Below are 25,802 nucleotides of genomic sequence, written 5' to 3' on the forward strand. Positions count from 1 at the left end.
TCCCTTTTGTTCTTTCCTCCCCTCCCCTCCCCCCCCTTTCCCTGGCTCTGTACTTGCTTAAAAACTGTTAAATCTTTACTTCTTCCAGTATTGATGAAAGTTCATCGACCTGAAACCTTAACTCTCCACAGAAGCTGCCTGACTTGCTGAGTATTAACAGCATTTTCTGTTTTTATTGTAGATAATTAGTAAGGGGAAAGAAAAGACTAATTCAGTTTCACTTTTCTGTTAATCTCTTAAATTCAGGCTTCTCACTCACCTTGTGTAATGCCATTAGAACTCTGGGTAATGTATAGCAAGGTACAGTAGTTTTTTTAGTTATGTTATGGACTAGTAATCCAGAGGTCTTGACTAGTAATCCTGAGGCCTGGACTAGTAAGCCAGAGGCCTAGACTAGTAATCCAAAGAATGTGAGTTCAAATACCACCATGGCAGTTTGAGAATTTTAATTCAGTTTTTTAAAAAAGCTGGTTTCAGTAAAAGTGACCATGAAACTGTCGGATGGTTATAAAAACCCAACTGGTTCACTACTGTCCTTTAGGGAAGGAAATCTGCCGTCCTTACCCAATCTGGCCCATATGTGGTGGGGGAGGTAGATTCAATCATGGCCTTCAAAAGGGAACTGGATAAGTACATGAAAGGAAAAATTTGCAGGGCTATGGGGATAGGGCGAGGGAGTGGGACTAGCTGGATTGCTCTTGCATAGGGCCGGTGCGGACTCGATGGGCCAAAAGGCCTCCTTCCGTGCTGTAACCTTTCTATGATTGTGTGTAACTCCAGTCTCACACTAACGTGCTTGATTCTTAACTGCCCTCTGAAGTACCCTAGCAAGCCACTCAGTTATACGAAGGCCCACCATCACCTTCTCGGGGCAACTAGGGATAGGCAATAATGTCTTCCTTGCTAGCGACGGCCACATCCCAAGAATGAATTTAAAAACTCACTCTGTGGATCAGTTATTCTGTTGTAAAGCTTATAGCATGCATTTTAACTTAAATTCTTCTTCCTCTGTTTCCAGCAATGTCAGCAATGTAGAAATGCATTTGTTTTCATGTGCACACGTATATGCAATAATACACTGTGAAAGCTACATTTCAGTAAGTTTTGAATAAGGCTGTTATTCATTTATATGCCTTTTGACAGGCTATTCTGATTGAGAATGAAGAACTACCCAAGATATTTCTAGATTTTCTTAACATTCGTCATCTTCCTTCTTTACCAAAGGTTGAAAGTTGTGGGTAAGTTGAATACTTACTTTAAAATGTACAGCATCCAACACAGCACATATCTCCTCAGGAGGTATGATTTTTTTCCAGTTCCAAAGACAACAAATGTAATTTGTTTCGGTGTAGCAACAGGTTAGAAAATAATATGATGATACCCGGACTTCAAGGGTTAAGTTACGAGGAGAGATTACACAAATTGGGGTTGTATTCTCTAGAGTTTAGAAGGTTAAGGGGTGATCTGATCGAAGTTTATAAGATATTAAGGGGAACAGATAGGGTGGATAGAGAGAAACTATTTCTGCTGGTTGGGGATTCTAGGAGTGGGGGGCACAATCTAAAAATTAGAGCCAGACCTTTCAGGAGTGAGATTAGAAAACATTTCTACACACAAAGGGTGGTAGAAGTTTGGAACTCTCTTCTGCAAACGGCAGTTGATACTAGCTCAGTTGCTAACTTTAAATAGATAGATAGCTTTTTGGCAACCAAAGGTATTAAGGGATATGGGCCAAAGGCAGGTATATGAAGTTAGATCACAGATCAGCCATGATCTTATCAAATGGCGGAGCAGGCACGAGGGGCTGAGTGGCCTACTCCTGTTCCTATGTTCCTTTAATATAGCAGAATCTACTCTGTATGTTGCAAGAGAACAAGGCTGAAATCAGCTGAGTTTCGGCTATTAGAAATTAAACAAGTTGTGTTTTTTTTTCTCCATTAACTTCTTGAGATCAGGCAATAAACTACAATATCTGCTAAAAAGTTATATGTTTACATACATCATCAAATTAACAGACTCTACAGCATACTTAGCATACTATGAAACAAGGTAAAATCACATGACTGGAATTGGGGAACTGTAGAAGTTTACAGTGCAGAAAGAGGCCATTTTGTGCATTGTTTCTGTGCCAGCTCTTTGCTAGGGCAATCCAAAACTAATCCCACTACCCCGTGCTCTCCTCATAGAATCATAGAATGGTTACAGCACAGAAGGAGGCCATTCGGTCCATTGAGTCCGTGCCGGCTCTCTTCAAGAGCAATCCAGCTAGTCCCACTCCCCCACCCTATCCCCGTAGCCCTGCAAAGTACTTATCCAATTCCCTTTTGAAAACCACGATTGATTCTGCCATCACCACCCCCTCAGGCAGTGCATTCCAGACCACAATCACTCGCTGTGTAAAAAAGTTTTTGCTCATGTCGCCTTTGGTTCTTTTGGTAATCTCTTTAAATCTTTGTCCTCTGGTTCTTGACCCTTCCGGCAAAGGGAACATTTCTCTCTATCTAATCTGTCTAGACCCTTCATGATTTTGAATACCTCTATCAAATCTCCTCTCAACCTTCTCTGCTCCAAGGAGAACAACTCCAGCTTCTCCAGTCTATCCACATAACTGAAGTCCTTCATCCCTGGAATCACTTCTGCACCCTCTCTAAGGCCTTCACGTCCTTCCTAAAGTGCGGTGCCCAGAACTGGACACAATACTCCAGTTGTGACCGAACCAGTGTTTTATAAAGGTTTATCATAATCTCCTTGCTTTTGTACTCTATGCCTCTATTTATAAAGCCCAGGATCCCGTATGCTTTCTCAACCGCTTTCTCAATCTGCCCTGCCACCTTCAACAATTTGTGTACATATGCCCCAGATCTCTCTGTTCTTGCACCCCTTTTAGAATTGTACCCTTTAGATTATATTGCCTCTCCACATTCTTCCTACCAAAATGTATCACTTCACACTTTTCTGCATTGAATTTCATCTTCCATGTGTCCGACCATTCCACTAGCCTGTCTACGTCCTCTTGAAGTCTATCACTATCCTCCTCACTGTTCACAACCCTTCCAAGTTTAGTGTCATCTGCACATTTTGAAATTGTGCCCTGTACGTCCAAGTCATTAAAATATATCAAAAAAAGTAATGGTCCTGGTACCGACCCCTGGGGAACACCACTGTATACCTCCCTCCAGTCCAATAAACAACCGTTCACCACTACTCTCAGTTTCCTGTCACTTAGCCAATTTCGTATCCATGCTTCCACTGCCCTCTTTACTCCATGGGCTTCAACTTTGATGTGGCTATTATGCGGCACTTTATCAAACGCCTTTGGAAGTCCATATGCACAACAGCAACCACATTGCCCTCATCGAACCTCTCTGTTACCTCATCAAAAAACACAATCAAGTTAGTTAAACACGATTTGCCTTTAACAAATCCGTGCTGGCTTTCCTTAATTAATCCACACTTGTCCAAGTGACTGTTAATTTTGTCCCGGATTATCGTTTCTAAAAGTTTCCCCACCACCGAGGTTAAACTGACTGGCCTGCAGTTGCTGGGTTTGTCTTTACACCCTTTTTTGAACAAGGGTGTAACATTTGCAATTCTCCAGTCCTCTGGATACGGGGGTGGTAAAAAAGGTATAATGCATAATTCCGACATCTTTTTAAAAAATGGCATAATCATGATCTTGCAGGGGAATGGTCGCTCTGTTAAGGTTGGGGGAAACAAATCTTCCAATGGATGCCTCCACAGAATCATTAGCCGTGTACCTTCTTTTGCTTCAAAGAATTATTCAGTTTTCCCTTAAAAGATGCAATGTTCTCTGCCATGACCAATAAATGCCGGCCTCGCCAGCGACGTCCACATCCCATGAACGAATTTTTAAAAATTCCCATCCATGCCTTTGTCACCTCCAGACTCGACTATTCAAATGCTATCCTCCCATCCTCGAAGCTCTGTAAACTTCAGATCATCCAAAACTGCCCTTATTCTATCCTGTACAAAGTCCTGCTCACCCATCACTTTGCTGATCTACATTGACTTCCATCCCCCCAACGTTTCCAATTTAAAATCCCATGCTTAGGGCCTAGATGGCTGAAGGCACGGCCAACAATAGTGGGGTGAAGAGAGTGGGGGTTGCACAAGAGTCCAGAGTTGGAGGAACAAAGAATTCTGGGAGGGTTGTAGAGATGGAGGAGGTTACAGAGATAGGGAAGGACAAGGCCATGAAGGGATTTAAACACGAGAATGAGAATTTTAAAATTGAGGTGTTGGTGGACCGGGAGCTAACATAGATCAGTGAGTACAGAGATAATGGGTGAACGGGAGTTGGTATAGGTTCGGATACATTCAGCTGAATTTTGGAGGAGCTCAAGTTTATGGAGGGTGGAAGCTGAGAGACAGGAGAGCATTGGAACAGTTTAGTCCGGAGGTAACAAAAGCATGGCTGAGGGTTTCAACAGCAGATAAGCTGAGGCAGGGGTGGAACAGGCGATGTTACAGTCTTTGTGATGGAGAGGATATGGAATCGGAAGCTCAGCTTAGGGTCAAATAGGATGCTGAGGTTGCTGTACAGTGTGGATCAGCCTGAGACAGTGGCCAGGGAGGGGGACGGAATCGGTGGCGGGGGCACAAAGTTTGTGGCAGGGGCGGAAGACAATGTCTTCAGTCTCCCCAATGTTTAATTGGAGGGAATTGTGGCTCATCCAGGACTGGATATCAGAATAGACGCAGTGGGGGGGAGGGGTGGAAAGAAGTGGTTGTGAGGTGGAGCTAGTTGTCGTCAGCATACACGTGGAAGCTAATGTTATGTCCTCAGATGATGTCGCCCAGGGGCAGCATGTAGATGAGAAATAGGAGGAAGCCAAGAATAAATCATTGGGGGCCTCCAGAGGTATGATGCAGAGGTAGGAAGAGAAGCCATTGCAGGAGATTCTTCAGCTATGGCTGGATAGGTAAGTGTGGAACCAGACGAGGGCACTCTCACTCAGCTGGACAATGAAGAAGAGGCATAGGAGGAAGATGGTGTGGTCGACAGTGTCGAAGGCTGTGGTTGAGAAAGATGAGGAGGGATAGTGCACCCCAGTCACAGAGGATATGATTTGTGACTTTTATTAGGACCGTTTCAGTACAGTGGCAGGGTCACAACCCTGATTGGAGAAGTTCAAACATGGATTTGCTGGAATAATGGGCACCGATTTCTGAGGCGACAACACATTCAAGGACTTTGGAGAGGATAGCGAGGTTGAAGATGGGTCGGTAGTTTGAAAGAACAGAGGAGCCAAGAATGGGTTTTTTGAGGAGGGGTTTGATGACGGCAGATTTGAAAGGGTGGGGGACAGTACCTGAAGAAAGGGAACCGTTTACAATCTCAACTAGCGTGGAAGTGGTCAGCAGTTTAGTGGGAATAGGATCGAAAGGGCAGGAAGTAGGTCTCATGGACAAGATGAGCTCGGAAAGGGAATGAGGAGAGATATGAGAGAAACTAGATAAAGATGCGAGTTCAGAGCTAGGGCAGGGGGCGTCTTGGAGGAAGCTTGGCCTGGTTGGCAAGAGGAAGGGAGGGATGCAGCAGAAGCAGTTGAATGGATGGTCTCAGTCTTAGTGACAATGATGTCCATGAACTCCTCGCACCTGTTCTGGCAAGGGAGAGGGGTTTAAGGAGACATTTGGTAGTAGAAAAAAGAAACCGGGGTTATCTTTGCGTTCTAAGATAATCCTGATGTAGTGAGCAGTTTTGTCAGAGGAGAGCAGTGCCGGATAGTACTTGATGTACTCCAGTCAGATCTGGCAATGAATGGTTAAACCAGTTGTATGCTGTATATGTTCAAATCTGCACTCATTGGATTTAAGGGATCGAAGATGGGGGCCGTATCAGGGGGAATGACCAGGATGGGAGAGAGTAAGGGTTTTACTGAGGACAAGGGCATCAAAGACAGAGCAAAGATATGATTGAGCAGATCAATAACTGCAGTAGTATTGTGGCAAATGGGAAGCCAAAGACTAGAAAGTTGGAAGTTTGAAAGTGCCGCTGTAAGTGACTTAGGGGAAGAGTTTTTTTCCAGGGACGGACACAGAAGGAAGTGGGTGAGAATGCTGCACAAAACATTACTGTGTACATTAATTTAGTATCTTGCTGTACCATTTGGCTTCTGTATTAATTAATTTGTAAATAAATTCTGACATAGAAAAGAACAGAACATGGTAAGCACCCCCATGTGACCTCTGATAAACAATATTCCACAGTTGGCAGTTAACTATTAAGTCTGGGCATAATAACCTGCACATGTAAAGGGTACATGGGAAAATCTTGTCTGCTTATGGAAACTGCCTTTTCGCATGAACACAAGACCAAAGTGTTGGGAGAGAGCCCAAATCATAACCACTCCTATTATGATTCTTGATCAGAGCTGCAACTAAGATGAAAGGATGGTTTGCATTACTGTCAGGCAGTTTCACCTGGGTAGAGGTGGCATTTACCTCCTTTGTAAGAGAAAGACAAAATAGGCAAAAAGTAGAGAAAACAAAATAAAATAAAGTGCAAAAATGGAAATTAAGCAGTGTGGATAAGTTTTTTCTCTTTCAAAATGTAAAGATAAAGTAAACAAAAGGAAGCAAGAAAAAACATGATCAAGGAAAAAGTAAACTGTAAGCCTGCTGGTAGTTGTCCCCAACATCATGCTTTACTGAACTCCTGAAACAATACAAACTCATACAAACAATCAAACAATGACACACAGGAAAAGACCCGCTGGTCCATCCAGCCTGTCCCACACAATCGTGATACCTTGTGTATCTCAATATATACACTCCCCACCCCACACATACATGATCTCCTGGGAGAGGCAAAAAAACAGGTAAAAATCAGGCCAATTTGGGGGGAAGAAAATCTGGGAAATTCCTCTCCGACCCCTTTGGCGATCGAAGCTAGTCCAGGAGATCACTCTGGCATTACATTACCTACCTTTTGTAAGAGATGATCTCCGAATAGGAGTTTGCCAATTCCCCTCTGGCTGTCTTGGATGACCAGGGAACTATGCAACAATTAGTTATGGCAGATCAACAAGAAAGAATTTTGACTATGAGGAGATGTTAGTATCTTGGACTCTCTGCCCTCTTGTCAAAGGACAGTGTTTGTGGGACAATTGAAAGTCTGCAGGGAAAACTGACATACCATAATTTATTAAATCTCTGGATAACTTTTTCAGTAACCATATAGGTATTACATACAGTGGACAAAATATTAAGTACAACATTAATGTGTCAAAATAATTTTTATTTTTAGCTCCATTGATGACTATGAATCTGAAGAATTCAGGTAAGACCTTTATCAGGATATAAAGGACTACAACCCATTTTTAAAAAAATGTTTCCTTTCTAATGCTTCTTACAATGCCATTTTGGGCTATAGTTTAAATTAATATTAGATCTTTTAAAAAATCACATATCCAGGAATTTAAAAAAAAACATTTCTCCAATCTATCTGTTACTTTGGGAACAAGGGCAACAGTTGATTGGAAGCAGAAGCACAAAGCCACACAAAGCTCATCAATACGCCCTCCTCCACCAACTTATTAGTATGAAGCAACTTTTAAAGTAGTGAACATCAGTATGGTTGTGTAGTCTCAAGTATCCAGTGGCAATCAATTCATAGAATTATAGAAGTCACAACACGGAAACAGGCCCCTCGGCCCAACATGTCCATGTCGCCCAGTTTATACCACTACGCTATTCCCAATTTCCTGCACTTGGCCCATATCCCTCTATACCCATCTTACCCATGTAACTGTCCAAATGCTTTTTAAAAGACAAAATTGTACCCGCCTCTACTGCTGCCTCTGGCAGCTCGTTCCAGACACTCACCACCCTTTCAGTGAAAAAATTGCCCCTCTGGGCCCTTTTGTATCTCTCCCCTCTCACCTTAAATCTATGTCCCCTCGTTATAGACTCCCCTACCTTTGGGAAAAGATTTTGACTATCTACCTTATCTATGCCCCTCATTATTTTATAGACTTCTATAAGAGCACCCATAAACCTCCTACTCTCCAGGGAAAAAAGTCTCAGTCAATCCAACCTCTCCCTATAAGTCAAACCATCAAGTCCCGGTAGCATCCTAGTAAATCTTTTCTGCACTCTTTCTAGTTTAATAATATCCTTTCTATAATAGGGTGACCAGAACTGTACACAGTATTCCAAGTGTGGCCTTACTAATGTCTTGTACAACTTCAACAAGACATCCCAACTCCTGTATTCAATGTTCTGACCAATGAAACCAAGCATGCTGAATGCCTTCTTCACCACCCTATCCACCTGTGACTCCACTTTCAAGGAGCTATGAACCTGTACTCCTAGATCTCTTTGTTCTATAACTCTCCCCAACGCCCTACCATTAACGGAGTAGGTCCTGGCCCGATTCGATCTACCAAAATGCATCACCTCACATTTATCTAAATTAAACTCCATCTGCCATTCATCGGCCCACTGGCCCAATTTATCAAGATCCCGTTGCAATCCTAGATAACCTTCTTCACTGTCCACAATGCCACCAATCTTGGTGTCATCTGCAAACTTACTAACCATGCCTCCTAAATTCTCATCCAAATCATTAATATAAGTAACAAATAACAGCGGACCCAGCACCGATCCCTGAGGCACACCGCTGGTCACAGGCCTCCAGTTTGAAAAACAACCCTCTACAACCACCCTCTGTCTTCTGTCGTCAAGCCAATTTTGTATCCAATTGGCTACCTCACCTTGGATCCCGTGAGATTTAACCTTATGTAACAACCTACCATGCGGTACCTTGTCAAAGGCTTTGCTGAAGTCCATGTAGACCTCGTCTACTGCACAGCCCTCATCTATCTTCTTGGTTACCCCTTCAAAAAACTCAATCAAATTCGTGAGACATGATTTTCCTCTCACAAAACCATGCTGACTGTTCCTAATCAGTCCCTGCCTCTCCAAATGCCTGTAGATCCTGTCCCTCAGAATACCCTCTAACAACTTACCCACCACAGATGTCAGGCTCACCGGTCTGTAGTTCCCAGGCTTTTCCCTGCCGCCCTTCTTAAACAAAGGCACAACATTTGCTACCCTCCAATCTTCAGGCACCTCACCTGTAGCTGTCGATGATTCAAATATCTCTGCTAGGGGACCCGCAATTTCCTCCCTAACCTCCCATAACGTCCTGGGATACATTTCATCAGGTCCCGGAGATTTATCTATCTTGATGCGTGTTAAGACTTCCAGCACCTCCCTCTCTGTAATATGTACACTCCTCAAGACATCACTATTTATTTCCCCAAGTTCCCTAACATCCATGCCTTTCTCAACCGTAAATACCGATGTGATATATTCATTCAGGATCTCACCCATCTCTTGTAGTTCCGCACATAAATGACCTTGTTGATCTTTAAGAGGCCCTACTCTCTCCCTAGTTACTCTTTTGCCCTTTATGTATTTGTAGAAGCTCTTTGGATTCTCCTTTGCCTTATCTGCCAAAGCAATCTCATGTCTCCTTTTTGCCCTCCTGATTTCTCGCTTAACTCTACTCCGGCAATCTCTATACTCTTCAAGGGATCCACTTGATCCCAGCTGCCTATGCATGTCATATGCCTCCTTCTTCTTTTTGACTCGGGCCTCAATCTCCCGAGTCATCCAAGGTTCCCTACTTCTACCAGCCTTGCCCTTCACTTTATAAGGAATGTGCTTACCCTGAACCCTGGTTAACACACTTTTGAAAGCCTCCCACTTACCAGATGTCCCTTTGCCTGCCAACAGACTCTCCCAATCAACTTCTGAAAGTTCCTGTCTAATACCATCAAAATTGGCCTTTCCCCAATTTAGAATTTTAACTTTTGGGCCAGACCTATCCTTCTCCATAGCTATCCTAAAACTAATGGAATTATGATCACTGGTCCCAAAGTGATCCCTCACTAACACTTCTGTCACCTGCCCTTCCTTATTTCCCAAGAGGAGGTCAAGTTTTGCCCCCTCTCTAGTCGGGCCATCCACATACTGAATGAGAAATTCCTCCTGAATACACTCAACAAATTTCTCTCCATCCAAGCCCCTAATGCTATGGCTGTCCCAGTCAATGTTGGGAAAGTTAAAGTCCCCTACTATTACCACCCTATTTTTCTTGCAGCTGTCTGTAATCTCCTTACATATTTGCTCCTCAATTTCCCATTGACTATTTGGGGGTCTGTAGTACAATCCTATCAAAGTGATCTCTCCCTTCTTATTTTTCAGTTCTACCCATATAGACTCAGTGGGCGAACCCTCGGATATATCCCCTCTCACTACTGCCGTGATGTTCTCCCTAATCAAGAACGCAACTCCCCCTCCTCTCTTACCTCCTGCTCTATCTTTCCTATAGCATCTGTACCCTGGAACATTGAGCTGCCAGTCCTGCCCCTCCCTTAGCCATGTTTCAGTAATAGCTATAACATCCCAGTCCCATGTACCCATGCATGCCCTGAGTTCATCTGCCTTGCCCATCAGACTTCTTGCGTTGAAATAAATGCAGTTTAATCTAGACATCCCTTGGTCTTTGCCCTGCTTTCTCAGACCATCTGTCCGGTCATGTTTTGTACACTCTCCCTTAGTGCCTTTTGTTTCTGTCACCACTTTACTTCCCACTGACTTCCTGCATCGGTTCCCATCCCCCTGCCACATTAGTTTAAACCCTCCCCCTCGGACATTGGTTCCAGTCCTGCCCAGATGCAGACCGTCCAATTTGTACTGGTCCCACCTCCCCCAGAACCGGTTCCAATGGCCCAGGAATTTGAATCTCTCCCTCTTGCACCATCTCTCAAGCCACGTATTCATCCTAGCTATCCTGTCATTCCTACTCTGACTAGCCCGTGGAACTGGTAGCAATCCTGAGATTACTACCTTTGAGGTCCTACTTTTTAGTTTAACTCCTAACTCCCTAAATTCAGCTTGTAGGACCTCATCCCGTTTTTTACCTATATCGTTGGTACCTATATGCACCACAACAACTGGCTGTTCACCCTCCCCCTCCAGAATGTCCTGCAGCCGCTCCGAGACATCCCTGACCCTTGCACCAGGGAGGCAACATACCATCCTGGAGTCTCGGTTGCGTCCGCAGAAACGCCTGTCTATTCCCCTTACAATCGAGTCCCCTATCACTATAGCTCTGCCACTCTTTTTCCTGCCCTCCTGTGCAGCAGAGCCAGCCACGGTGCCATGAACCTGGCCGCTGTCACCTTCCCCTGGTGAGCCATCTCCCCCAACAGCATCCAAAACGGTATACCTGTTTGAGAGGTGGATGGCCACAGGGGAATGTCAAGGGAAGTGAGATACTCTGGCAATAAATGTTTAGGGTTTTCAGGCCAATACTTGGATCAAGAAAATTTAACTGATTAATCCTAAATGTTACATCTATCTGGAGACCGTTACCATTAATCCACTGCAGGATGTTCTGTGCTCTTTGATATTCGAGGATGCATCATTTTCATATACTTAAATTATCTGAAACATCAAATTATTAAAATATGCCAACCATCATGACCAACCTTAGTAAAGTATTCTTCCCTTTGCCTTGTTCTCAATCCTTAGAGTTTCCACAAAACTTTTAAGTATCATTGCTATGGATCTCCTTAGAGGTGGGATATTTCTACCCACACCTGAACAACTCGCTGAGGCAAAAAGTAGTTAGGAAGCAAGATTGGCAGAGGAGTGACCATCAGAATTCTTATGATCCATGAGTTTGTGATAATTATCTCTAAATTATTACTGGAGTCTTTGCAGATAATCTGGCACCTTTGGGGTTTGACCCTCTTGGATCAGATCAAGGTAATGTTTTAATTAGGCAGATAACTATCCTTGTTTAAAATCTTTTAAAATGAGAGTATGAATTCGAGTGGAGATTAATCCGATTTCACCTGCATAACCTGGTAGAATAAAGACAGTCACTGCTGGGGATGTGGGTTTTTTTTTAAATCTCCTGATTCAGTTGCAGGGATCCAAGCTGAAATATCAAAAAATATCCTTTAGAAAAACACTTTGACACCTGAGGTTCAACTGAATCCTTGTGGATAACATCAGAAATTTTGTGGAAATAATTTACTAAAAAAAAACTTTGATTGTTAAAGTAATTTTTAAAAAGTTGCTTGATTCAGTGATTGCTGTTGTTTATAGTAGATATAAACACTATCTACAATATGAACCAGCAAAATAATGTTATTTATACATCACGTTATATGGTGAACATGTTCACAAAATTGCCCCTTTTAGGGCCAGAAGTGAAATGTTCCTGTCTGCTTTTTATTGTTACATAGTTCATTATATTGTGGTTAAAAACAATTCAGCGCGGAATATGTCGTACATTATTTTCTGTTTGCAGTTCCAGGATACTGACATTCTTGCCCTTGACCTTTCCAGCAAACTATCCCACCAGCCAGTGCTGCTTTTCCTGAGGGATCCATACGTCTTGCCCACAGCCACCGGTAATCAAATCTGTCATCTGTTAACAGCTCTTTACTGTTTCAGTCCTTAACCCTGTAACATTATGTGAAAATGAAACTGAAGAGTAACATCAACCCACTAGATTAAGATTTGGTCAGAAAAGTTCTAAAAGGAGATGTGACCATTCCCCTCCCCCTTCACTGTCTTGAAGAATTTGTTCAAGTTTCTATACTGAATTGTTATTGACATGCCAATTCCAGAGTAACCTAGTTGAGTGCTGAGTGAGATCTTCATTTTTATTTGAGTATACCCCATTTGGGTATATTTTCTTTTATTTTGATCTTCTAGTACAGAGAAATAAGGATCTTCATTCATTTAACGTCAAAAGAAATTGTTGTCATCCCAAGACCTGGGGGGAAATCACCTCAGCTGCTTTCCCGTAAGAAATTTATGCACTGGAGAGTCAAGTGATTTTCCTAATTTTTCTGTATATTAGGTCTTTTTCTGGAGTGCACCATTAGTTGTTGCCTGTTTTTTTGCAGCTGATTAGTATTCAGCAGCAGAAAAAAGTTGCTACCAAATAGTTCAAATTCTCTCCATCAGTCTTTGGACTTGTAAGGAGGAAGTACTGTTGAAGTTTATTGATTTGCAACTTTGTTTTTGTAGTTTAGTTTGCAAAGTTACCATTTTAATCAACATAATTTTACACTGTTGACTATAGGGCCACTTACCTCACTGGCAGTAGTACACTGCAGTAAATTCCTAATTATGGGAATCTTGGTATAATTTTTTTAAAGTAAGTAAAGCTCATTACTGTAACTCCATTCCTTATTTTATTTCCAAACCTTGGCAATTCTGCAAGTGGATGGTAATGCTGAAGTAAAGCCAGTTAATGCATTCATACCAGGAAGCATCCTCCTTATCTCAAAAAAGTGGATGGAACCAGTCCCTGTTAGCTAGTATCGTTAGAAATTATTCTTAAATTTGCCCATCTTAACCTAGTTTGAAAATGAATATAAAAAGATGAAATATCAAAGTTCTTATGATTCAAAACAGGACAGGTCTCTTCCCCATGTTAGTTGCCGTTTACTGTGTGATTATCACACAGGTAGTTCTCAAGTTTACTTCTGATAATTGATTCATTATTTTGCCGAGTATTAATGTAAGATGAATTAGTCTATAGACAGTTGGTTTTACCTTGTCACCGTTTTTGAAAATGGTACCACGTCAGCTTGTTTCCAACCCAGTGGGATCTTCCCAGTGTTGGACTCCTTTATGATGGCTATCAACACCTCACAGAACATATCCCTCTGCTCTCTTAGCATCTAAAAGTAAATATAGGAAAATAGTAACAGGAGTAGGCCATTTAGCCCCTCGAGCCTGTTCCGCCATTCAGTGAGATCATGGCTGATCTGTGACCTAACTCTACATACCCAGCTTAGCCCCATATCCCTTAATACCTTTGGTTAACAAAAACCTATCAATCTCAGATTTAAAATTAACAATTGAGCTAGCATCAACTGTCATTTGCGGAGGAGAGTTCCAAACTTCTACCACCCTTTGCGTGTAGAAGTGTTTCCTAACTTCACTCCTGAAAGTCCTGGCTCTAATTCTTAGGCTATGTCCCCTAGTCCTAAACTCCCCAACCAGCGGAAATAGTTTCTCTCCATCTACCCTATCAGTTCCCCTTAATATCTTGAAAACTTCGACCAAATCACCCCTTAATCATCTAAATTGCAGGGAATACAACCCTAGTTTGTGTAATCTCTCCTTGTAATTTAACCCTTGGAATCCAGATATCATTCTCGTAAATCTATGCTGCACTCCCTCTAAGGCCAATATATCCTTCCTAAATTATGGTACCCAGAACTGAACACTGTACTCCAAGTATGGTCTAACCAAGGCTTTGTATAGCTGTAGCATAATTTCTACTCCCTTGTATTCTGGTCTTCTAGATATAAATTCCAATAACCTTTTTGATTATTTTCTGTACCTGTCCGATATTTTAATGATCTACGTACATGGACCCCTTAGTCTCTTTGGACCTCCACTCTTTCGAGCTTTTCACCATTTAGAAAGTACTCTGATCTATCCCTTTTAGGTCCAAAGTGGATGACCTCACAATTACCTACATTGAATTCCATTTGCCACAGTTTTGCTGTGATTTCACTTAATCTATTAATATCTCTCTGTAATTTTATGCTTCCATCTACACTGCTTACAATGCCATATTTGTGTTATCAACAAATTTGGATATGTATCATCCACCCCAAGGGATTTGTTTGTATTGAGCTCGAATAGCCTGTTTGGAACTTCCATCACATTGATCTTGAGGTCATTTATCTTACTTGGATTTCTTCCATTATGAGAGACATATTATTAATCTGATTCCTGGTGTCTTTTTAAATTAATTTTTCTGAAAATTTACATTAATTTTTGGTTACTACAAGTGTGGTCTATGAGCTTAATCACAGATAGCCATTACAAAACAAAGTTTCAATATAGTACTGAAACTAGTAATGTTACATGCCTGTATATACGTGAAAATATTTTTAAAGCTTTAGCGTGTTATGTGCTGCTACATCCTTTGCAACTATTAACCTGACACAGTTCTGACCGTTCATCGTCACAGGTATGTTCTGTCCAGGACTAAACATCAATGACAATCATTTCCTCATTCACAATTCAGAGTATCAATATGTGTGTAGTGATAACATTCAGTTATAAAATATTTTTCACATAGACAAGCACTTCCTTTGTACATTCTTTAAATTTTCCAATTTCCGTCCAGTTTTTTTCCAATTATTCTTTTCTGGAGCACTTCTCGTAGCTTCAGTGTTTGTTCCTCCAGAAGTTGTATAAATTTATATTGGTTTTGGCATTAGCTTTTATTATAGCTTGTTGATTAATTTTACAGCAATCGCTAGAACACCCAAGTATTCACCCTGTTCCACTTTTAAAAATTATTTCAGCAAATTGCCAAATATTAAATCTGGTCCTAGTACTTTGCTTCACATGTTGTATCAAGAAAGTTATAACCTATGTACTTTGAACCCTTTATTTTGGTTATTCCTGGTCTGTCCACTGCATCTCTTGGATATTAAAATCTCCATCATAGAACCATAGAGGTTTACAGTACAGAAGGAGGCCATTTGGCCTATTGGGGGCAATTTTCAACTGGCACCCATCTGTTTGTTGCCTGAAAAATGGGCAGCCAGCCAGCAGATGAAAATCGGGAGGAAGGGAGAACCTCAGATGCCCCTTGGCACCCAGGGCCCTCCTGATGCGATTTTCAGATAGACCTGAAAATGTGTGAACAGCACACCTGCTTTTTTTGGGCCAACAGCTGTTTAAATTTTGTCATACAAATAGATGGAGCGTGCATGCCACTTGCTCCGCCCATTTTTAGTAGATGGTGAACGGCCTAATCAGCAGTCCTTAAAGGGACCACTGGTGGCCACTCCGGAATAAAGCCCCAAACCATTCCTTTTTAAAACTTCTGTGGAGCAAGGGTGCTCCTCCTAATTTCACAAAAATACTTTGGCTCACTGCCGGACCATGCTCGAACCCTAACCTGGGATAGGTCCAATCCCCTGGGCCAACTTATGGGAGGAGCCAGCCGATTCCTCACCATCTCACAACTGGCAACCTGCAGCGGAGTGCCCATTTGGTGCCCATAGCTCACCGGTTGCATTCAAATAAGGCTGAACCGGAAAAAAGTTTGGGCCTCCCAACGCCGGCTTCACGCCTGTTTTTTACGGAGGTTGAAAATCCCCCCTCTCCCCAGCCCCCTCATTGTGTCTGTGCTGGCTCTTTGCTAAAGCAATCCAATTGATCATTATCACATGTGGCTTCTCTTGCTCGCCACAATCATTCACTAATTATTTACTCAACTTAAAGTGATTATATTGACCCATTATTACTTGCTCATCTAATTACTAATTTCTACATAAATTGCTTCAGTTATATCTAGACTGCTAATAGTTTTTATATCAGCCCTTACCAATAATGACATTACTCCACAAAGCTTAATAGGCCTATATTAGTAAAATATTCAACACCTTCTTAGCCCCATTCCTTGTCCATTTTCTGCTGATAGCCATATTTCACTGATACTTGTGGTACAATTTGGCCATATCTAATTCCAGCAGTTTGTTCCTAATAAGCTTTGTATCTTTTATAATATCTGCATTTCTCCCTTTTACCCTAAACATTATTCTTTTTTACCTCTTGATTGGGAGTAAAGATTTGTTTCATCTGTTTACTGAAGTGTTAGCTCCCATCTCCCTCCCATCTAGTTTAAGTGAATCCCCATCTGGCTATGTGATTGCCAATTGCTTATTGTACAGATTATCCTTTTAGCCTGTTGCAAGTAAATGAATGAAAGAAATCAATGGATTATGAGCAATGTATTAAATATATAACTTTTTAAATAAGAAAATTAATTCCTTAGGCAATGGCCTAGTATTACTTGAGGATTGTGGGTCAATGATGCTGTATTGAGTTGAAGCTTGCTCTATGTTTTTGTTCTTTTATTTTTCTATTATTTGTTTTCTTTTTGGTGCAACTACACTGCTACTTAGAAAAGCTTTTAATTGTAATATAATTGATAATATTGATCAGTGGTCAATCTGAGTAGAAGTTTTGTGTCAACATTTTAATCGTGTAACCAGTAACATTTAATGTAATCAGTGCCCAAATAATGGTACCCGGTAGCAGCTTGGCAGGAACTTCAAATTTTATAGATTGTTTAAACTTAACATGGATGAGAATGCAAACTACTGCAGTACATGGATATTCCTTGAAGCTCATGGAACTCCATCTTTCTTGGAAGAATGGATTCTAAATGGAAAGTGTTCTTCCCATCTAGTCCTTTAAAATTAAGAATTCTCAAAATGCAGATTTGTTATATTTCCTCCTTTTTCATATTGCCTATTGTGAAAATATTGTGTTTAACCAAGATACTTAAGAGTACAAATACAAGAATTACGTCAGCTGACAATTCAAGAATTTAAACAAATAAATGAGATTCACTTACATTTCTGTTCTCAACATAATTTAGGGTGCATTTCTACTGCAACTTTATTGCAGTGGTTTCCACTTTGTTGCAAAGCTGAAGTGACACTGCAATCAAGTCCCAGCCTCCAGAGTAAGACTGTTATGATAGAATCGCTTTAAAATGGAAACCACCTCATAGCGTTGCTAAATTTGCAGTAAAATGCTCCCTTAGAAGAGGGTTTCAAATAGTGTGCAAAATTTATAAATGTTTCAAAAGTTGTTACAAAAATGCAATTGTTTTAATGTTTAAAATACAATCTGGATTCTTTCTTCTGGTAAATCAGGTTAATTTTTACAGGATTACCGACTGAAAAAGATATAACAGGAAAGCAGAAGGAAAGGTGGGGGAGGAGTGATGCTGTTCACTGAATGTGTAACGGCAATGGTTTGAATAGTAGCGCTTGAACCTACAGTGAAGAATTGGGTCATTTAAAAAAATTTCATGCTGGATATCAATTTTTTCCCTTTAATTTGCTCCATTTATTTCTCCTCTCCTGAAAAAGGAATGTGGGGGGTCATTGTTGAGCTGCCTTCATCCAATATCCATATCCTGGAACTCCAGCAGACGTTGCTAGATAGTGACCATGGGGGTAATTTCAACTCCCAAGAACGGGTGGGTTGGGGGTGAGTGGGAGATTAAACTACCAGCTTTTTAGAGCGGGACAGCATCCTGGCTCCAACTCGCCCACTTCCGGGTTTAATGCAGGCAGGGTAGGATGCCGCCCGCAACAGAAACCTGGAATTACAGAGGTGCTGGCCATAATCTTCCAATCCTCCTTAGATATGAGGGTGGTGCCAGAGGACTGGAGAATTGCAAATGTCACACCCTTGTTCAAAAAAGGATGTATGGATAGACCCGGCAACTACAGGCCAGTCAGTTTAACCTCGGTGGTGGGGAAGCTTTTAGAAATGATAATCTGGGACAAAATTAATAATCACTTGGACAAGTGTGGATTAATAAAGGAAAGCCAGCAAGGATTTCTTAAAAGCAAATCGTGTTTAACTAGCTTGATTGAGTTAATGATGAGCTAACAGAATGGGTTGATGAGGGCAATGTGGTTGATGTTGTGTATATGGACTTTCAAAAGGCATTTGATAAAGTCCCAGATAATAGACTTGTCAGCAAAATTGAAGCCCATGGAATAAAAGGGGCAGTGGCAGCATGGATACAAAATTGGCTAAGTGTCAGGAAACAGAGAGTAGTGGTGAATGGTTGTTTATCGGACTGGAGGAAGGTGTACAGTGGTGTTCCCCAGAGTCGGTATATATTAATGACTTGGACTTGGATATACAGGGCACAATTTCAAAATTTGCAGATGACACTAAATTTGGGCGTATAGTAAACAGTGAGGAGGATACGTGGCTTGAGAGATGGTGCAAGAGGGAGGGATTCAAATTCCTGGGCCATTGGAACCGGTTCTGGGGGAGGTGGGACCAGTACAAATTGGACGGTCTGCATCTGGGCAGGACTGGAACCAATGTCCTAGGGGGAGGGTTTAAACTAATGTGGCAGGGGGATGGGAACCGATGCAGGAAGTCAGTGGGAAGTAAAGTGGTGACAGAAACAAAAGGCACGAAGGGAGAGTGTACAAAACATGACCGGACAGATGGTCTGAGAAAGCAGGGCAAAGACCAAGGGAAGTCTAGATTAAACTGCATTTATTTCAATGCAAGAAGTCTGATGGGCAAGGCAGATGAACTCAGGGCATGGATGGGTACATGGGACTGGGATGTTATAGCTATTACTGAAACATGGCTAAGGGAAGGGCAGGACTGGCAGCTCAATGTTCCAGGGTACAGATGCTATAGGAAAGATAGAGCAGGGGGTAAGAGAGGAGGGGGAGTTGCGTTCTTGATTAGGGAGAACATCACGGCAGTAGTGAGAGGGGATATATCCAAGGGTTCGCCCACTGAGTCTATATGAGTAGAACTGAAAAATAAGAAGGGAGAGATCACTTTGATAGGATTGTACTACAGACCCCCAAATAGTCAATGGGAAATTGAGGAGCAAATAAGTAAGGAGATTACAGACAGCTGCAAGAAAAATAGGGTGGTAATAGTAGGGGACTTTAACTTTCCCAACATTGACTGGGACAGCCATAGCATTAGGGGCTTGGATGGAGAGAAATTTGTTGAGTGTATTCAGGAGGAATTTCTCATTCAATATGTGGATGGCCCAACTAGAGAGGGGGCAAAACTTGACCTCCTCTTGGGAAATAAGGAAGGGCAGGTGACAGAAGTGTTAGTGAGGGATCACTTTGGGACCAGTGATCATAATTCCATTAGTTTTCGGATAGCTATGGAGAAGGATAGGTCTGACCCAAAAGTTCAAATTCTAAATTGGGGAAAGGCCAATTTTGATGGTAGTAGACAGGAACTTTCAGAAGTTGATTGGGAGAGTCTGTTGGCAGGCAAAGGGACATCTGGTAAGTGGGAGGCTTTCAAAAGTGTGTTAACCAGGGTTCAGGGTAAGCACATTCCTTATAAAGTGAAAGGCAAGGCTGGTAGAAGTAGGGAACCTTGGATGACTCGGGAGATTGAGGCCCTTGTCAAAAAGAAGAAGGAGGCATATGACATGCATAGGCAGCTGGGATCAAGTGGATCCCTTGAAGAGTATAGAGATTGCCGGAGTAGAGTTAAGCGAGAAATCAGGAGGGCAAAAAGGGGACATGAGATTGCTTTGGCAGATAAGGCAAAGGAGAATCCAAAGAGCTTCTACAAATACATAAAGGGCAAAAGAGTAACTAGGGAGAGAGTAGGGCCTCTTAAGGATCAACAAGGTCATCTATGTGCGGAACCACAAGAGTTGGGTGAGATCCTAAATGAATATTTCACATCGGTATTTACGGTTGAGAAAGGCATGGATGTTAGGGAACTTGGGGAAATAAATAGTGATGTCTTGAGGAGTGTACATATTACAGAGAGGGAGGTGCTGGAAGTCTTAACGCGCATCAAGGTAGATAAATCTCCGGGACCTGATGAAATGTATCCCAGGACGTTATGTATCCCAGGACGTTATGGGAGGTTAGGGAGGAAATTGCGGGTCCCCTAGCAGAGATATTTGAATCATCGACAGCTACAGGTGAGGTGCCTGAAGATTGGAGGGTAGCAAATGTTGTGCCTTTGTTTAAGAAGGGCGGCAGGGAAAAGCCTGGGAACTACAGACCGGTGAGCCTGACATCTGTAGTGGGTAAGTTGTTAGAGGGTATTCTGAGGGACAGGATCTACAGGCATTTGGAGAGGCAGGGACTGATTAGGAACAGTCAGCATGGTTTTGTGAGTGGAAAATCATGTCTCACGAATTTGATTGAGTTTTTTGAAGGGGTAACTAAGAAGATAGATGAGGGCTGTGCAGTAAACGTGGTCTACATGGACTTCAGCAAAGCTTTTGACAAGGTACCGCATGGTAGGTTGTTACATAAGGTTAAATCTCACGGGATCCAAGGTGAGGTAGCCAATTGGATACAAAATTGGCTTGACGACAGAAGACAGAGGGTGGTTGTAGAGGGTTGTTTTTCAAACTGGAGGCCTGTGACCAGCGGTGTGCCTCAGGGATCGGTGCTGGGTCCGCTGTTATTTGTTACTTATATTAATGATTTGGATGAGAATTTAGGAGGCATGGTTAGTAAGTTTGCAGATGACACCAAGATTGGTGGCATTGTGGACAGTGAAGAAGGTTATCTAGGATTGCAACGGTATCTTGATAAATTGTCCAGTGGGCCGATAAATGGCAGATGGAGTTTAATTTAGATAAATGTGAGGTGATGCATTTTGGTAGATCGAATCGGGCCAGGACCTACTCCGTTAATGGTAGGGCGTTGGGGAGAGTTATAGAACAAAGAGATCTAGGAGTACAGGTTCATAGCTCCTTGAAAGTGGAGTCACAGGTGGATAGGGTGGTGAAGAAGGCATTCAGCATGCTTGGTTTCATTGGTCAGAACATTGAATACAGGAGTTGGGATGTCTTGTTGAAGTTGTACAAGACATTAGTACGGCCACACTTGGAATACTGTGTACAGTTCTGGTCACCCTATTATAGAAAGGATATTATTAAACTAGAAAGAGTGCAGAAAAGATTTACTAGGATGCTACCGGGACTTGATGGTTTGACTTATAGGGAGAGGATGGATAGACTGAGACTTTTTTCCCTGGAGAGTAGGAGGTTTATGGGTGCTCTTATAGAAGTCTATAAAATAATGAGGGGCATAGATAAGGTAGATAGTCAAAATCTATAACGAGGGGGCATAGATTTAAGGTGAGAGGGGAGAGATACAAAAGGGTTCAGAGGGGCAATTTTTTCACTGAAAGGGTGGTGAGTGTCTGGAACGAGCTGCCAGAGGCAGTAGTAGAGGCGGGTACAATTTTGTCTTTTAAAAAGCATTTGGACAGTTACATGGGTAAGATGGGTATCGAGGGATATGGGCCAAGTGCAGGCAATTGGGACTAGCTTAGTGGTATAAACTGGGCGACATGGACATGTTGGGTCGAAGGGCCTGTTTCCATGTTGTAAACTTCTATGATTCTATCTATGATTCTATGATAGTAATAGACTTCAAGAGGACATAGACTGGTGGAATTGACGGACACATTACAGATGAAATTCAATGCAGAGAAGTGCGAAGTGATACATTTTGACAGGAAGAACGAGGAGAGACAATATAAACTAAATGGTACAATTCCAGAGGGGGTGCAGTAACAGAGAGACCTGGGGGTATATGTGCACAAATCTTTGAAGGTGGCAGGGCAGGTTGAGAAAGCAGTTAAAAAAGCACATGGGATCCTGGGCTTTATAAATATAGGCATAGAGTACAAAAGCAAGGATGTTATTTTGAACCTTTATAAAACACTGGTTCGGCCACAACTGGAGTATTGTGTCCAATTTTAGGCAATGCACTTTAGGAAGCATGTGAAGGCCTTAGAGAGGGTGCAGAAAAGATTTACTAGAATGATTCCAGGGATGAGGGACTTCAGTTACGTGGATAGACTGGAGAAGCTGGGATTATTCTCCTTAAAGCAGAGAAGGTTGAGAGGAGTTTTGATAGAAGTGTTCAAAATCATGACTCGTTTCGATAAAGTAAATAAAGAGAAACTGTTCCCATTGGTGGAAGGGTCGAGTTCCAGAGGGCACAGATTTAAGGTGATTGACAAAAGAACCAACGGTGACATGAGGAAAAACTTTTTTACGCAGCGAGTGGTTATGATCTGGAATGCACTGCCTGAAAGGCTGGTGGAAGCAGATTCAATCATGGTTTTCAAAAAGGAATTGGATAAGTAATTGAAGGGAAGAATTTGCAGGGCTACGAGGAAAGAGCGGGGGAGTAGGACTAGCTGGATTGCTCTTGCAGAGAGCCGGCACGGGCTCGACTGGCTGAATGGCCTCCTTCTGTGCTATAACCATTCTATGATTCTATTTTATAATTCTAACCAAAGGCGATGTAACAAAAAACTTTTTTACGCAGCAAGTAATTATGATCTGGAATGCGCTGCCTGAAAGGGTGGTGGATGCAGATTCAGTCATGGCTTTCAAAAAGCAATTGGATAAATATTTGAAGGGAAAAAACTTGCAGGGCTACGGGGAAAGAGCGGGGGAATGGGACTAACTGGATTGATCTTACAAAGAGCTGGCACAGGCTCGATGGGCCGAATGGCCTCCTTCTGTGCTGTAACGACTCTGATTCTAAGTCCCGTCCCCATTTAAAGCTGCTGGGCCGATATTTAAAGAGTCAATTCAGGTAATTGAAACACTTTAGGTGCTTAACTTTTTGTGGATTCTGCAACAGAAACAGAGTTAACTGAACGTGTCTCCTATGGCTTCTGAAACACACTGTTGAAACTGAAGTGAGTTGCAGCTGAAGCTCATTTGGCCCTTTAAACCACATCTCAATAAAAGGTGAGGTATTGCAGCTGGCCACTCAGTTCTCTCAGACAAACATTTGGCTGGGAATTCTTTGTGTTTAGACTGAGATTTCTTTGTTGAGACTGAGAATTCTTGTCTTCAGACAAATTTACCTACATTTTGGAGTCGCTGAAACTGACAAGATTAGGATGTCATAGGAACATAGAAACAGGAGTAGGCCATTCAGCCCCTCGTGCCTGCTGCACCCTTTGATAAGATCATGGCTGATCTGTGATCTAACTCCATATACCTGCCTTTGGCCCATATCCCTTGTCGGGGGCATATTCCACAGTACATCTGAGGAGGAGGCACATCACCATCCACGGCAGGCATGTCATGCAGTTCTGGGATCTGCAGGTGCACCAGAGGGAACAAAAAACTTTTTTATGCAGCAAGTAGTTATGATCTGGAATGTGCTGCCTGAAAGGGTGGTGGATACAGATTCAATCGTGGCTTTCAAAAAGGAGGGGCTGAATGGCCTACTTCTGTTCCTATGTTCCTATGACATCCTAATCTTGTCAGTTTCAGCGACTCCAAAATGTAGGTAAATTTGTCTGAAGACAAGAATTCTCAGTCTCAACAAAGAAATCTCAGTCTAAACACAAGGACCTGGAGAAGAGCAGAGAGGGGATCAAGAGGGACCGACGTCGCAGGAGGCAATACCCATGTGAGAGGGCCTACAGGCAGAGGCTGAGCTTCCTGGACCTCTGAGGAGCAGTGCCTGTGCACGCTGAGATTGAGTCAGTAGGTGGTCGCAGCCTCCTTCAGGAAGAACTGCTCCTGGCTGGATCTGGTGGCCATGCATTGCCTGTCGCAGTTCAAGTTACAACTGCCCTCAATTTCTTTGCCTCAGGATCCTTCCAAGGCGCCACCGGTGACATCTCCAGGATCTCTCAGTCATCTGCACATAAGTGTATACGATAGGTGACAGATGGATTGTTTGCCAGGGCATCCGACTACGTCAACTTCCCCCGCGACGAGAGCAGTGGGTTTCAACTCTGGCTGGCTCCCCACGGGCGCAAGGCGCAATTGATCGCACACACGTGGCAATCCGAGGACCTTCACGAGTCAGGACTGTTCATAAACCGAAAGGGATATCACTCCATCAATGTACAGTTGGTTTGCGACCATCGGAAGAGATTTCTGCAGGTGTGTGCCAGATTCCCTGGCAGCTGCCATGATTCATTCATTTTGCGCGAGTCCAACATCCCGGCCCTCTTCCACAAACAAGACAGACTTAACGACTGGTTCCTTGGAGATAGGCGTTACCCCCTGCAGACGTGGCTCATGACACCTGTGAGAAACCCCACCAACAAGACACAGCAGCAGTATAACCAGAACCACATCACCACCAGGCCTGTCATTGAGTGAGCCATAGGAATGTTGAAGATGCACTTCAGGTGCCTGGATAGATCTGGGGGAGCCCTTCCGTACTCACCAGCGAGTGTGTGCAGAATAATCGTCGTGTGCTGCCTCCTGCACTACATAGTGCAGCAGAGAGTGTTACAGGTGGAAGATGTCGAATGTGTTCTTCAAGCATCCTCATCTGACAGCAACGTTGAAGAAGAGAAGGAGGAAGAGAATGAAGATAGGGAACCAAGCGCCAGAGCAGCAGTGCACATTGCTGCCCGTGATGCCAGGGATTTCCTCATCTCTAAAAGTTTCTCATAATGAGATGTGTAAATTGAAGACTTCGAATTACTCAGGCTGCCTGGAACAACCACCAGCACCACCACCAACCCCTTTGCACAAAACAGTCCTTCAACCACACATGCACCCATTGCACACGTGCCCAATGGATGGCATCATGTCTTGACATTCATGATGAAGCACATGAAAGGGAAAATTCACAAAAGGGACTCAATAATGGCCAAAACGTGGCAGTGGTTGTGATAATTATTAAATTGCATAGTCTTGGTGAATTACAATTACTTACCCTATCTCTTTCTACTGCTTCTATGTGGTACATCCCCTGTGGCTTCAGCAGAGGTTGCTCAAATTCATGCCCTGACTGCTGAGATGCTCTCGGCCTACGACCTCTGGGTTTTGGAGCCCATGAGGGCCCCGACAAAGACTGCTCCACCTGCACCTGTGCAGGGGCAGACTTGGCCATCTGGAGAGGAGGCAGCATTGCTGGTACTGGTTGAGGAGGGGGCAACGGATGAATCCCCACTTCCATGTTCCCTTTCACCATCATCCCTCTCCCAGGCCAGTGCAACATCATTCCCACCACTCTGCCGGTGAGCAGATGTGCTGCGTTGTAAGGCCACAGCGAAAGTAAGCAGGCAGACATGTTGCCATCCAGAGCCCGCATGGCCGTTGTCATGGCCTGCATGGTCTCAGTTGAGAGCTGTGCTTGAAGCTCAGTGGAGGCTACCGTTCTCTCCATCAAAGATGTTCCCACACTGACCTGCTCTACCAATCCACT

At 42.9% G+C, this 25,802-nt stretch overlaps 1 protein-coding gene across 3 annotated transcripts in view; it reads left to right on the forward strand.

Annotated features, from left to right (window-relative positions):
• Positions 1-25,802, forward strand: part of LOC137320977 (sorting nexin-24) — a 246,321-nt gene that overhangs the window by 217,539 nt on the left and 2,980 nt on the right. For all 3 annotated transcript variants that reach the window (XM_067983030.1, XM_067983032.1, XM_067983033.1), the window contains 3 exons: positions 1,144-1,238; positions 7,274-7,306; positions 12,397-12,461. In XM_067983030.1, coding sequence (XP_067839131.1) covers positions 1,144-1,238; positions 7,274-7,306; positions 12,397-12,461 — 193 coding nt within the window. The remainder of the gene's footprint in view (positions 1-1,143; positions 1,239-7,273; positions 7,307-12,396; positions 12,462-25,802) is intronic.

The sequence above is a fragment of the Heptranchias perlo genome, chromosome 4 (genome assembly GCF_035084215.1).
Source record: "Heptranchias perlo isolate sHepPer1 chromosome 4, sHepPer1.hap1, whole genome shotgun sequence".
Classification (NCBI taxonomy): domain Eukaryota; kingdom Metazoa; phylum Chordata; class Chondrichthyes; order Hexanchiformes; family Hexanchidae; genus Heptranchias; species Heptranchias perlo.